General features: G+C 30.5%; 1 protein-coding gene across 2 annotated transcripts in view; it reads left to right on the top strand.

Annotated features, from left to right (window-relative positions):
• LOC127706306 (prolyl 3-hydroxylase 1-like) overlaps positions 1-10,182 on the top strand; it is a 66,589-nt gene extending 56,407 nt beyond the window's left edge. For both annotated transcript variants that reach the window (XM_052210820.1, XM_052210821.1), the window contains 2 exons: positions 2,941-3,013; positions 5,416-10,182. In XM_052210820.1, the coding sequence (XP_052066780.1) occupies positions 2,941-3,013; positions 5,416-5,919 (577 nt within the window). In that variant the 3' untranslated portion in view covers positions 5,920-10,182. The remainder of the gene's footprint in view (positions 1-2,940; positions 3,014-5,415) is intronic.
• Positions 10,183-14,027: the final 3,845 nt, after the last annotated feature.

Raw genomic sequence — 14,027 nt, forward strand, 5'->3', positions numbered from 1 at the left:
TTTAAGGAACATATGTAATTGTTTTTGATAAATATTTCAAATTATAAATAACTTCAAGTCTTAATTAAATCACAAGGTTCCATCCATTTATATTTGTTCATCTCTAAGATTTTGAAGGAAAATGTTATTTTAATAGCCCCAAGAGACCAATCTATGACCAAGAAGTGTGGCATCAGAAAGGCAATTAGTGTTTCAGGAGGATTTAAATAGTTTTATACTGCATGGGGAAAATAACCAGATGTGAAAATTTGTTAAAGCTTGTAAAACCTGTATGAATGGACACCTATAGAAATAATATTAACAGAAGTTACTTATTCATGATATATAAGTAATATTTGAAACAACCTTGTTTTTCAATATAACTTGTATAGGTTATTTTGAAAATTACTAGTTTAAGTAATGCCCTTAACTAAACAATGGTATTTTTTTTTATAAAATAGCAAAGTTAGTTTTTTATATAAAATATTTTTGCAATTTTAGGGGACATGGCTACTAAAGCTTGTAAACAGAGAAAAAAAAAGGGGGATAGAATTTGGTTGGTTAATTCTGGTGATGTCTTCTTTCTTATATGCACTGAAAAATTATGTTGTTTTATTACTATAGTACAGGACAAGAAAAAACTTTACTCATGTCAAGTATTTCTTAATTTATAACATAGATAAATTCTGCACATATTTTTGGAAAAATACGAATTAAACAAAGACTGATAGGGGGAAACAATTTTATATTAGATTTTCATTCAAGTACAGGTCAGGATAAAACTTCACTTCTTTATTTAAAATAAAACCAAATCTGCACAATTATAAAAAAAATGACAATTAAAGTGAGACATACTAGAGGGAAAACAATGGTGGTATTACCTCCCCAACCTTTGCTATTTTATAAAAAAAAAAAAATTATCATTGTTTTAATAGTTAGGGGCATTACTTAAACAAGTAATTTTCAAAATTGCTTATACAAGTTATATTAAAAACAAGGTTGTTTCAAATATTACTTATATATCATGAATAAGTAACTTCTGTTAATATTATTTCTATAGGTGTCCATTCATACAGGTTTTAAAAGCTTTAACAAATTTTCACATCTGGTTATTTTCCCCATGCAGTATAAAACTATTTAAATCCTCCTGAAACACTAATTGCCTTTCTGATGCCACACTTCTTGGTCATAGATTGGTCTCTTGGGGCTATTAAAATAACATTTTCCTTTAAAATCTTATAGTTGAACAAATATAAATGGATGGAACTTTGTGATTTAATTAAGACTTGAAGTTATTTATAATTTGAAATCTTTATCAAAAACAATTACATATGTTCCTTAAATACATGTAATTGTAAGTATGCTTAGTTTTTCGAAGATGTATAAAATAATTTATAAAAGTAATATTTTTGTCATTATTTTTAAAGTAATCTCTCTATACTCATCTCAAGTTGGATAAATACTTAATTTTACTTAATGAAATGATGAAAAAATTCTTAAAAACTACATTTAGTCCACTTTTGACATTTAAAATAACTATTGAGTTTATATCAAATAATTTAAAAAAACAAAAAATACCTATTAATATATATTAAGTAACTAAAAAAAATAACTTGTTTAGTATCGCCCCCTGACTGTTGTTTGTGTCTTGATAACTTTTATGTAGCATATTATATAATATAAACTATATTTAAATCATATCATCTAATTATAAGATTTGAGATTTTTTTTTATTATAAAAAAAGAAATGATTAATAAATATAATAATTGTATATTTTTTGTTAAATGACTTTCACTTTTTTGTGGAGACTTGAGATTTCTTTCCAAGCATTACACAGTACTGTTGAAGAATTTCTTATCTTTTCTACAATTTGTAAAATGTCATGCAAAATGTATTTGAATAGATCAGTTGTTTACACAGGTGTTAATTGAGCTTCCTCTATAATGCTCAACTTTCCTTATTATAGAAGTGGTGTAGATTTGATTTACATTTTAATGGATCATGATAATTATTTTCACATAAACTGCAGAGAAGAGCCTACTGAAAAAGCTCCGAGCATCCTCCGAGCATGCTCGGAGCTTCCTCGTAAGAATAAATCTATGATCCCTTAATTATAGCAGTTGAAGGCAAAAAATAATTGGAAGTTGAAGAGTATTGGAAGAAGTCAAATTTCCAAAAAGTTTTAAAAAATTCGCTACCAACAACAACCATTTGACACTAAGCTTCTGGCTTGGGACAGGCACATAAGAACATAGTGGATTCTGTTCCTTTTGTCATGAAAACAATTAGGAAAGGGTTAACTGGCTAAAAGAAGAAATTGATATTTCCGTCATCTCAGGTTTGATTATCATGGTATCTAATCGGGGAGGAGAGACAAATCTCTTAAATAGTGTTGAGTACATGCTCTACAATGTTTTAACATTTTCAGTCCAATACAGTTACTCCTATATGAAAGTGTTATGGATGCAAGTTTTGCAGATTAGGGTTGCTCTGTAAAAATTTGAAGGATTTTTGGAACCTACTTAAATTGGAATTTGAGAATGTTGAGACTTACTGCTATGGGAACTGGCAACTTGTTTCAAACAGTAATTTGATATTTATTACTTTAGAATGAAAGTAATTTTGACCATGATTGCAATGTATGTCCATGGTGCAAATGGGTTGTTGCCCAAACTTCTGACTTTCAGGATTTAGGCAGAGTACAGAAACGCTCTAAAACAAATAATGTCCATCTCTTATTTGTTCGAAGACTTTTTGGGAAATAATTTATCCTGTGCTGTAAAATTGCTTAAAGTAATTTATTTAATCCAATATTTTTTTATTAGAAATTTGATGTAGACTAATGACAGACTATAAGAAAAAAATAGTTGTTATTTTATTCATAAGAATGTCTGGTATTGAAAATATTCAATTTTTTTTTTACCTGTAATGATTAACAATGGGTTTGTTATTTTTTGCAGCTCTATCATGTATCTCAATGGTGATTTTGAAGGTGGAGAATTCTTCTTTGCTCATGGAAATAAATCAGCCCAGGTACTGTGAAATATATTGTAATATGTCATAAATGTACATAAACAAAGTCTGTGTCTACTTGATAGTAACTTGAAAAAACACCTGTACCAGTCAATTTTCAATTCTTTGTTGCCATTTAAATAGGTATATTAGCCTAGAATATAAATATTTAGCCTATTTCAAGTTTAAGTATGGGTCTGAATATAGGGTTCTTTTGTACTTTAACAATATCACAATAGCAATCCATGACTTAAATTTTGGACAAGGTAAATAGCATGAAGCCAAATTAATCAAATCCTTTTGTATGAAATGGGATAAATTGCCCTTTCAATTCTCAAGGCTTAATATCTATTTTCTAAGCTATATAAATTTCGCTTAGCACAACAGTCTTATTTTATCATTTTAAAAGCAATTAAGACAAATGAAGTACAATATGAAAGGAGAAAAGAATAAATGCATCTCCAAAAGACTGTAAAATCGTCAGCCTGCATGTTTCTAAATGACAAAACAAAATTGAAAAAATTAACTATTCTTATTTTAAGATATGGCACTTTTTTATATATATTTCCTTATTTGCAATGTGAGTAACAGTGTGTTTAATCAGTACCTACTGATTCTTCTTTCTTTTAGTACCTCATCTATCTTTTATACCTCAGCAAATGACAAAGAAACACCATTTCAAACTAAATAGTTACATTCTTAAAAAATAGACTGCTGTACTGGACTACCATACTCAGGTTATTACAGGATTAAACAAATTTTTTCTGGAGGTTATTGATGTGTAAACTGGGGCGATTAACTCACAAACTGAATAAAAGTCAACTCCTCCTACAGTTTTTAACCCAGATCCTTGAAACTTCACAGGAAGATTTCACCAAGGGTCCGGAAACGGTCATATTTACCAGTCATGTCCTAAGATGAAACTATTTGTCCTAAACGAGTAATTGGGATTTAGGACAAATTTTATTTTTTTACAGAAGTAATTTTGGTCATTTCATTGACTCAATGTTTGAAATCGGATTTCTTAATCGCCATTTTGCACTTGTGATCACTTGTTTTTGTTTATAATCCCTTTCCTGTAATAAAACTGCCACTACAGTAGATTGATAACCCTGAGGGCCCTCCTAATACCTATATCAATGCCTCCGGGAAACATTGGCTAATGATCGCTAATCACTTTTTACCTGTGGTTTTAATTCACACCTGACAGTGATCACAAGCTCAGAATAATATCTTTAAAACATTAAAGTTCCCTGACAAGTGTATTCATTATTTATTTACTTTTCATCAAAGACAGTCATCAATTCTGATTTAAAAATTAAATCTAAATTTACGTAGAAAAAAGTATTTTTTCATGAGTAATACATGTGCTTTATTTACTATGTAATACGCATTCGTGAAATTGTCTTCAGCAAATTTAATATTTAATCGTAAAATGCAAATTGATTTCATGCTAAATTAAACGAGTGCAACTATTATCTGTTATATTCAAACACTTTTAAAGGTAATAAAATAAAAAAGCCATAAAAAGCCGGTGATTTCCTGTCAATTTGATAAACAAAACAAATCCCGGAAATGAATCCAGAATTATTCGTACTTTAAAATATCGCAAACTTCCGGTTTTAACTTTCGTCAAATCGAAAGACACGTAAACAATGTCTGAGAAAATAACCATTTTGAGTCATTAAAATCATTTCAATTTTAGACTGTTGCCTTCCCTAAACTGTCCTTCATGGTAATGGTAAGACATTTACTTAGTAAATGCGATGAAACAGCAATACAAGTTCGTCATGTTAGTTGATGCTATGAATATAGTCAAGTTGATATCGACAATTTGAAAAGGGGCACCAACTTTTCAAACATCTCAAAATGACCGAAATTGTCTGGAAAAATTTCCTGATCCTTGGATTGCACATATGTTGAAGTTGTGTACCTGGTATTATGGAATTGTTTCAGTAATTATTGCTCAATTTTCCAGACATGGGAACTAAGTCATTTCTTAGCAAAATTAATGAAAGAGGGTACAAGATTTGCGTAATCAGCTCCTACAGTTTTCAACCCAGATCCCTGGAACTTTGCAGGTAGATTGCACATATGTTGAAATTGTGCACCTGCTTTTATGGAATTGTTTGCAAATTGTTAAATCTTATTTCAAATAATTAAATGTTCAGTATAAAGCATTCTCCATTGTTTAAGAAGCATTCTGCACGACCCAGCCATTTGAGTCTTTGATCTATTTTTTTGTGCTTACATTCACTGCAATGAAACGATGATAGATATCAGTATTTAATTTTTATTTTCTTATCAATACACAGATAAGTTAATGCATGAAATTATCAAAGTGGTCATCTTGACCTATAGTTCCAACTTCAATTATTTTACAGAAGTATCATCAGTTATTTATTATCTATTAACATTTTCAGATGTACATAAAACCTAAATGTGGAAGGATTGTAGGTTTCAATTCTGCTGAGCTTCATGGGGTGAAGGCAGTTAAAAAAGGTAAACGTTGTGCCCTTGCTATGTGGTATACAATGGACTTGAACTTTAAAGAATTAGCCAGAATTGAGGCTAAAAAGATGATTGATAAGGTACCAGATGATGTTCATAGAAATCTGAAATCTAAATCTGAAGAAAGTACTAAAGAAAAGAAAAGAAATGCAGATGAAGAAAACAACATTAAAAATGAACAAAATTCACATATGGATGGATTAGATATTACTAAAACAACAGAAGAAAGTTTGATCAAACATGAACAGAAAAATGAAGAAAAAGGTGTAAATGGGGTAAAGCAAAAAGAGGGAGATGCCCTCACCGAAAAAGGACAAAATTTAACTGAAGATGATTATAGTCTTAAAAAGGTAACAGATATCCATCAGAAGGGACAAAATTTAAATGAAGAACAGAAACTTCATGAAGAATTATGATGGCGGATGGTGCTATGTTAAAATATTTTTGACTCTTTTGGTATATGTAATCTCCATTGAACCTTGGGAAATGTCCAGTGGCATTGGTCGGTCCAGTTAAACTGGAAGATACTGGTTGGAGCCTTAATTGAAATTCATTATAAAATTCATTATAAATTGCAAAATGTTTCATAGTTTAAAACATTTGAGCCAAGATCCTCACTTTTGCATTTCACAGGAGATTTGATTTGAAGATTTGTCCTAGATTTTTTTTTATATCATGAAAAATGTAATTTTTCTGAGCTTTAATTTTTTTTTGTTTAGGATTTGAACAGGTCTATTGACACTAGTTTGACTTTGTACTGATAGGAACAAGTTCAAATCTTACACTTAAACCACTGTATGCTTGCTCAGTAAGGTTTATTGATATTTTATTCAATGTGCTTTTGTATGTATTTGCTACAAATTACATGTATATTAGCCAAGAAGAATGAATAATAATTATATTTGCTACGATTCACATGTATATAAGCCAAAAAGAATGTATATTAATTAAATAGACAATCATTCCTATGTTTCATTTATGTTATAAGATCTGTTTTATGGTGCTTTACTGATGGGTATTTGATTTCACCAATCTTGTCATAAGTTAAGCACAAAATTACTTTAAAAAGATGTTCATATTGTATTCATACAACTTCTCATGCATGGCTTAATGCATTATAGAGTCACTGACTGTATATCACATAGCATTATACAGTCAGCATTAGAATGATTGCAGTATAAATTTGTATATTAGGTTTGTAATGATGAGAGTTGGGATTGGGTCTTGTCATGGCATTGTTTTGACTTTTTATTTAATATTATTTTTATAAGTCTAAGCTCAATTTAGGGGAAATATATGGTATGAATTTAAGTGAGAAAACAATACTAGATGTACCAAGTGTTCTAATGTATCATTTGTTGCCAGACAATGCAAAAATCATGATATCTTAGAATATGATTTATATACATAAATAACTCTTTAAACTAGGGAGTGCTTAACTTTTGATAGGCTGTGAACATATTTTGTGTATATATATTTGTTATGGAAATCCAATTTTATTGAATCTCATTTTATTAAGTCATGTTTACTTTGACCTTTTAAACATTGTTTGCAGTATGCAGATCTGTATATTGAGGTAAGTTTTTGTAAATGTCAGATAGTCTTCCGCAGATCTATATTTACAAGCTCAATATTTGTAAATGTTGAATTTTTTGGGATTACAAGAACAACAGCTGGAAATAAAACCAGTAAGGGAAAAAGTAATTCAAATGGTACAGTACTATTCACTGTTCAGTTTCCTCTGAGTTTCTAACTTAGTTAATTAATTTGTTATTAGAAATTGCTTATTAATGTTGTAAGTGGCTCAGAACTTCAAATTAAAACCTCAATCTAATTTTTTCATACTCCTAATAATTATTTCACAAAACTTAAATAGTTCAAAAGTAATCCATGGTTTTTGCTGTCATGAAGGGGATATCACTTTGAAAAAGAGTTGTAATGTCCACAAGTTAATAAAAACATGTGTATAAAGCAACAAGTTTTTTTTTTTTTTTTTTTTTTAAAAGAATAAATTAAAGAGTAAGAGCAAAGACTGGTTGGCTTGGAGTTACCTTGTGAACTATCATGTTAAAAAATCCGTCTCAGGGTTTCGTTCTATTACAAAGCAGGGTTTACATTATTCCTGAATATACATTTAATTTGCCACTGGAGGGGAAACGGCCATTCATCATTTTCATCATCAAATGGGCATTATCTATTATAAGGAATAAAGTCCTCAATCACAATGCATGTGTATATAAATCCTTTATGCACATCTTTTTACATTTATTACCAATCCATAATATATAATCGACAAAAAATATTTCATTCAGTGATGGCTTTGCCTGCTAATTAACTTTCTTGTTTTTTATTACTGAAGTTCACCAAACGGGACCTTAATTAACAATCAACACAGAATCATGCAGCACCTAAAAAATAAGTGAAATGATAGACATGCAATAGAGGGATTCTTTTTTGTTTATATTTTCCATGCGTTTCTATTTGTTAATTAAAGGGAGTAAATTTTGGTAAAGGTCATATTTGGACCCCAATTATTAAGTTCAATGTTTCAAGATAAAAAATGTTTTAAGTTGATATAAAGATATGTGAGAAAGTTAAACAGAACTATATCTGCCAAAGCTTTATTTTAAAGCGTTGTATTTTACATGGCAAATAGGTCAAAAATAGATATTTTTGTGAAATTTGACAAAGTTGTCAGTATTGCAACCAAATTACGGCCTAGAAAACATAGAACACAGACATAGACAAACTAAATATTCAAGTCAGATATGTAAAATGTCATAACAAACATTATGATAAAAGATCAGATTTTGTTGACACATGTACTTTATGTTTACTGTCCAAAAAATCAATGGAAATTTACCCGTTGTCATTGAATTTTCCTAATCTGAAATTTTAGCTAGAAATAGGGGCCATTTTAGGGCCTTTGGAACCTTCTCCTTTGTCATAACAGATGTTAAATGATTTGATGTATTAAAATTTCCTTTCAGAATCACTATCTAACTTCCACATTTGTATACCTTTTCTTAAATCACGATTTTTCTCTTGCACTTACACTGCGCGGTTACCAAAGTACTAACGAGAGGTCTCGTGGTTAAGGTCACTGCATGCGGAAAAACTATCGGCAAGTAAGGGAAGACAGTTCAATAGCAATACATTTTTAAAAATTTGAATGAGACTAAGGATTTTATTTTAAAAGAAAGTTCATGTACACTGGTTTTATAGTAAAACTTAGCCATTCAAGTTTATAAAACATATTCAACCTCCTTTTTAATTAGAAGTTTCATATGACCTTAAGTTATAGAGTAATTAAACTTATTTTTATCCATGTTTTCTGACACAAAAATCTGGTTAAATATGGGACTTTTACTATTTTTTGCCTATTGTAGCATACTAATACCATATCATATTCAGTTCAACTGATTTTCATCATGTGTAGAGGACTCCACATTACCACCATTTTTTTCTTAATTTTATGCAATTTAATCACTTTAATTCTCAAAATGAGCACATTTCCATATAAATCCCAAAAATTAGGTGATTAATTACAAAAGCTGTAAACTGGGATGATACCACAATTGTGCCAATGTTCTGCAGTCTACATTTGAGAATATTAAAGGTAGCAGGATACATTTGACTACCTTGTAGCAGTTCTGTATGTTTTAAGTCCAGTATATATCTCTATGTATTTTAATCTTGCTAGATACTTTATATCTGTAATTTTAGAATAGTGAAATGCTTATTTTTTCATGTTTTTGCTACAATTTATGATATACTGTATCTGTATTTTTGATAAAAACTAGTTATCTCAAACCCTGCAATAATAACATTAACAGTACCACTTTTACTGCACCAGACCACAGTAAAAATGACAAAAATTATAAACTGACAGTTAATCAAAATGTATAAAATAAATCATGCCGTGGAAAGTTCTTATGTACTACTAAGATAATACTTTTGAAGACTAACAGTCTCAAAAAATAAATCATAAACTAGATCTTACTTTGCTGTTAAGGCAATATAAATGCTAATTTTAATGATCAAGTTTATTGAAGTTTACCAAATATTCTTATATACTGTGGATTCAGTTATTTTTGTGGGTACCAACTTTTATGGTGGGATGAAAATAAATAAAAAAATATATTTTTGTGTATACTTAGATTAATGGTTTTGACAAATTCTGCATACAATCATTTATAAAATTTGTACTTTGTTGAATATTTAAATTGAAAGTTCTTTTTTACTCTCAAAATTCACGAAAATTGGTACCCAATGAATTATTATGAATCCATTGTATTTAGTTTTCAATATAGGCTAGGTTGAGAGTATTTACAAAGTATCATATGAAATTTAGTGCTGTTATTGTTAAAACTATTTGATAAAATCAACTCTATTTTTTCAATCATGTTTTAATTGTCTCCCTTATTAATAAGATTGTACACCCCCAAAAAAATGTCTGCAAGTACTCATGGCAGTTTCACCCATTTATTTGAAACATGTCATTATTATTTACGGTTGTTTGCAATATGGAGTCAAGAGTTTGGCTGATTTTGCTTCCTATGTTTATTGATCTTTTGAAAGGCGAACTACAAACTAGACAAACTATTTATTTTGTAATATGACATGTTATGATGTTTATTGTTTAGAATATTGGAATAAATCAACTTTATTTTTATTGATGCATGTTTTATTTTTCTCTTTGGTTATGACTATTGTACAGAAAATACCCTCTGCAAATACTTTTTTTTCTTCACAAAATGTGTTTGAAAGATGTAATCAATATATCTATTCACTTGCTGGTCTTGAACAGACATGAAATATTTGCAATTGGACATTAAGCAAACAACAATCATTATATCTATAAATAAATGCAACAGTAGTATACGGCTGTTCAATAGTCATAAATCGATTAAGGGAAAACAAATCCTGGTCACAAACCAAAACTGAGGGAAACGCATCAACTATAAGAGGAAAACAACAGAAACACTGAACTGCTACAAAAAAAACGCCAACATACATAGAAACAGACTATTTGATAATAACTGCCATATTCCTGACTTGGTACAGGACATTTTAAGAAAACCCTGATCAAAGGCATTTTGCTGTCTGTCTCTTGTTCCATCTAACTTGTCTGTTTTAGATTTCCCAGCAACTACACATCACAGTGATTTGAAGAAATTGAGTTAAGCATGAAATGTATGTATCTCACCTTTCTCTAACAAGGTTACTTCATGAAATATTTGCTCTATATTTCACATTGTCAGACTCTCCATAACTATTCATAATGTTGATTTATGATTTCACTTTATCATGAAATTAACGAATGATTGGAACTGTATGTATGTCTTTGCTAAGCCCTTTCTATTAAGTGTTTATTATATTTGAAAAAAACCCATAAGAAGATGTATGGTTGCCGATGAGACAACACTCAATGAACAAAATCTGTCATATTAAATTTTAATATCATTATTTGAATGAAGCATTTCCTGAAATCTTACTATATTTTCTCACGTGCTTCCTGAAACAAATTTTATTATCACTTTGTTGGTCTCTCCTTCTGTCTATCTGTGTCCGAAATAAATTGATTCCAATTGTTAACTTGAGTATCTCTTACTTGATTGGAATGAAACTTATACAGTTCGAAGATGTAGCGAAGGGGAAGTAGGCTAATGATTTTTGAAGTCAAAGCTCAAGGTCACTGTTACTTTAAATAATATGTTTTTTTGGAAAAAAATGGTTTCCTGATGGTAACTTGAGATTTCCTTGCTTGAATTGAAAGAACCCTATACAAATGGAAGACATTTGGAAGTGGAGGAAACCGATTGTTTGTATGGCCATTACGTCAAGGTCACTGTTACTTGAAATATAAATACTTTGGGAAAATGTGGTAACTAGATGGTAGTTTGAGTTTCCATTGCTTAATTTAAACAAAACACATACAGATGGAAGTTATAAAGAAGATAAAAAATCTAAAGATCAAGGTCATTGTTACAAAACAATTAAAAAAATCAGATGCATGGTATTCTTGCTTGATTGGAACGAAACTAAAACAGATAGATAATATAGAGAAGGGGAAGAATCCTACTGATTTTGTGATCAATAGGTCCAAGTCAATGTCACTAAAACATTTTTTTTAAATGTTGGTTTCAGGATGGTATACCTCTATGAATAGTTACACATTAATGGCGGTGAAAAATTAACAATAACGAAACATGTTAATTTGAATCCCCCGAGAATACTACTATTTTGGACCCTTGAAATACAATGTTTTTCTCTCAATAATCGATATCAGAAATTTATTGAAATGTAATAATGGTATCTCAAGTTATAAAGTCAAACATTAGGAAACGTTGTTGCTTTGTTGCAAAACAGTCAACTACTTTAGAAATGTGCTGATCAGCCCAAACATAGAGCTACTAAAAAGACACTAAGGTTTACATTACAGATATATGAATATGTAGAAAATTTCAGGATTTTAGTTAACATACTGAAACCATGGCCAAATACAACAGATACATTCTTGTACGATGCTGAGACTATAAAGTAGAATCTTGATCACCCAAATATGTTCAATAATGACCATGCTGAAATCAGTATTGATGCTGGTTTCTCCGAACAACACAAGTCGTTTATGCCAAGTGGTAATGCGATCTCAAGTTAGTACGTTTAAGTGTGTTGGTGGGTATTGACTCCATAATGTCACTTCAACCTGTTTATTGATAGAGCAAAAAAAGGGCAAAAAACTTGTATACGCCCCAAAAGACAAGAACATATATAAACATCAGAAATATGGTAAATTACAACGGTGCTGTAATCCAGCATAAATCACCACATGTATACTTTATGTGACTAATACTTGAGATTCGCAAAATTGCATTACATACATTTTGTGGTCTTTTAACAAAAACATGGAAACACACCACTTCATATCTATTACTGTCACATAAACGATTTTGAAATTTATCAAAACTCAATTGGATTTGATGTCCTGCAACATAGCTGGATCGTTTTCTTGATATTGATACAGTCGAACGACTTCAATCTAAGATCTATGACAAATGTGACGATTTTAGCTTTGTGATTGTTAACTTCACATTTCTTAGAAATAACTCATCCACTGTCCCTTCATATGCTGTGTCATTGAGACTTTCGCGCGTGCATGTTCACATTACACATACTTACATTAACAGGTAAAGGATCCTGAAACAAAAACTGTTCGAGCAGGGTTATGAGGACGACGAACGACTGAAATAGACACTGTATAAGTAAACGGCAACGTTAGGTCTGTCTCAACTCAATAACGACATGGTTTAGCGGTGCTAGATACCAGCACAACTGTCTGATGGTAAATTTACCGATTGTGTCCTAATATAACGTATTTCAACATTTTGAGTGCGGATGAACATGGTGTCCAATGCAGGCATAGCAGGAGACGATTACACTGTCGATGTACATGGTCTCGTTCCGTTAGGAGTCCATACGATTCCCCTCAATTTTTGGTATGATCTTGATTTGTATATTTAAATTGATTTAAGATATTTTTTAAAACATCGATAACTACTGTTGTCTCTAATTTACTCTGCCTCTGCTGGTGGACTGATAGTCCCCGAGTGTATCACCAGCCCAGTAGCCAGTACTTTGGTACTGACATGAAAATACGGATTTTGTGTTATTAAAATTTGCTGTTATAAAATTTGGAAATTTGGAAATTATTTAAAATTAAGGAATGTATCTCCCTCATGCAAAGCTCTGATTCCTTGCCCAGCATTGGCTATATTTTTCGGTCCTTTTTGGTTAATAGCTCTTCATATTTTTAATAAGCTTTGGATTTTCAAATATTTTGGCCTCGAGCATCACTGAAGAGACATTGATTGTCGAAAGGCGCATCTGGTGCAGAACAATTGGTACCGTTTATGTTATTACTCCTGTTCAGATCCTTGGATGAAACATCCGGTAATAGGTATCAGACGGTAGGGATTGGTTATATGCCTCTTTTTCAAACTATATTTAAAGCGGGAAATCTTTGGAAATTAAAGAATATACCTCCCTTATGCGCTTTGCATCCTTCGATTCCTTTGAGACAGTTTCATCTTAGGAGAAAGAAATCTAATGGCTCCCTTTTTTCTCTTTGAAAATTTGTATTAACTTCATATTCTGGGATATTTTTTTTGTGATTAATGTATTTAAAGGCTGGTATTCCAGAAACAAGTGATGTGCGCACGGAAATCATATCAATTGTGTTTTTGTCTCTGTAGTTTTGAAAGTCATTTTCTGATTGTGTCCTATATACGATTTTACATTTTGACTAAGTAAAAATCTGCATATTCTCATAAGCATTTTAAATATGGTCCGGTCGCTTTAGTGTTAAAATGTTATCTGGGCTATCATTGTGAGAGCATAAAATGTCAAAATTAATTTATTAGTTTAAAAGTGCTATTTCATATGTAAAATTAAATATTAGCAATTGCCTTACTTCAAAAAGTTATTTGTATCACCCGCTCAATTCAACTGATCGTAAGATTAT

The sequence above is a fragment of the Mytilus californianus genome, unplaced genomic scaffold (assembly GCF_021869535.1).
Source record: "Mytilus californianus isolate M0D057914Y unplaced genomic scaffold, xbMytCali1.0.p SCAF_6, whole genome shotgun sequence".
Taxonomy (NCBI): Eukaryota; Metazoa; Mollusca; class Bivalvia; order Mytilida; family Mytilidae; genus Mytilus; species Mytilus californianus.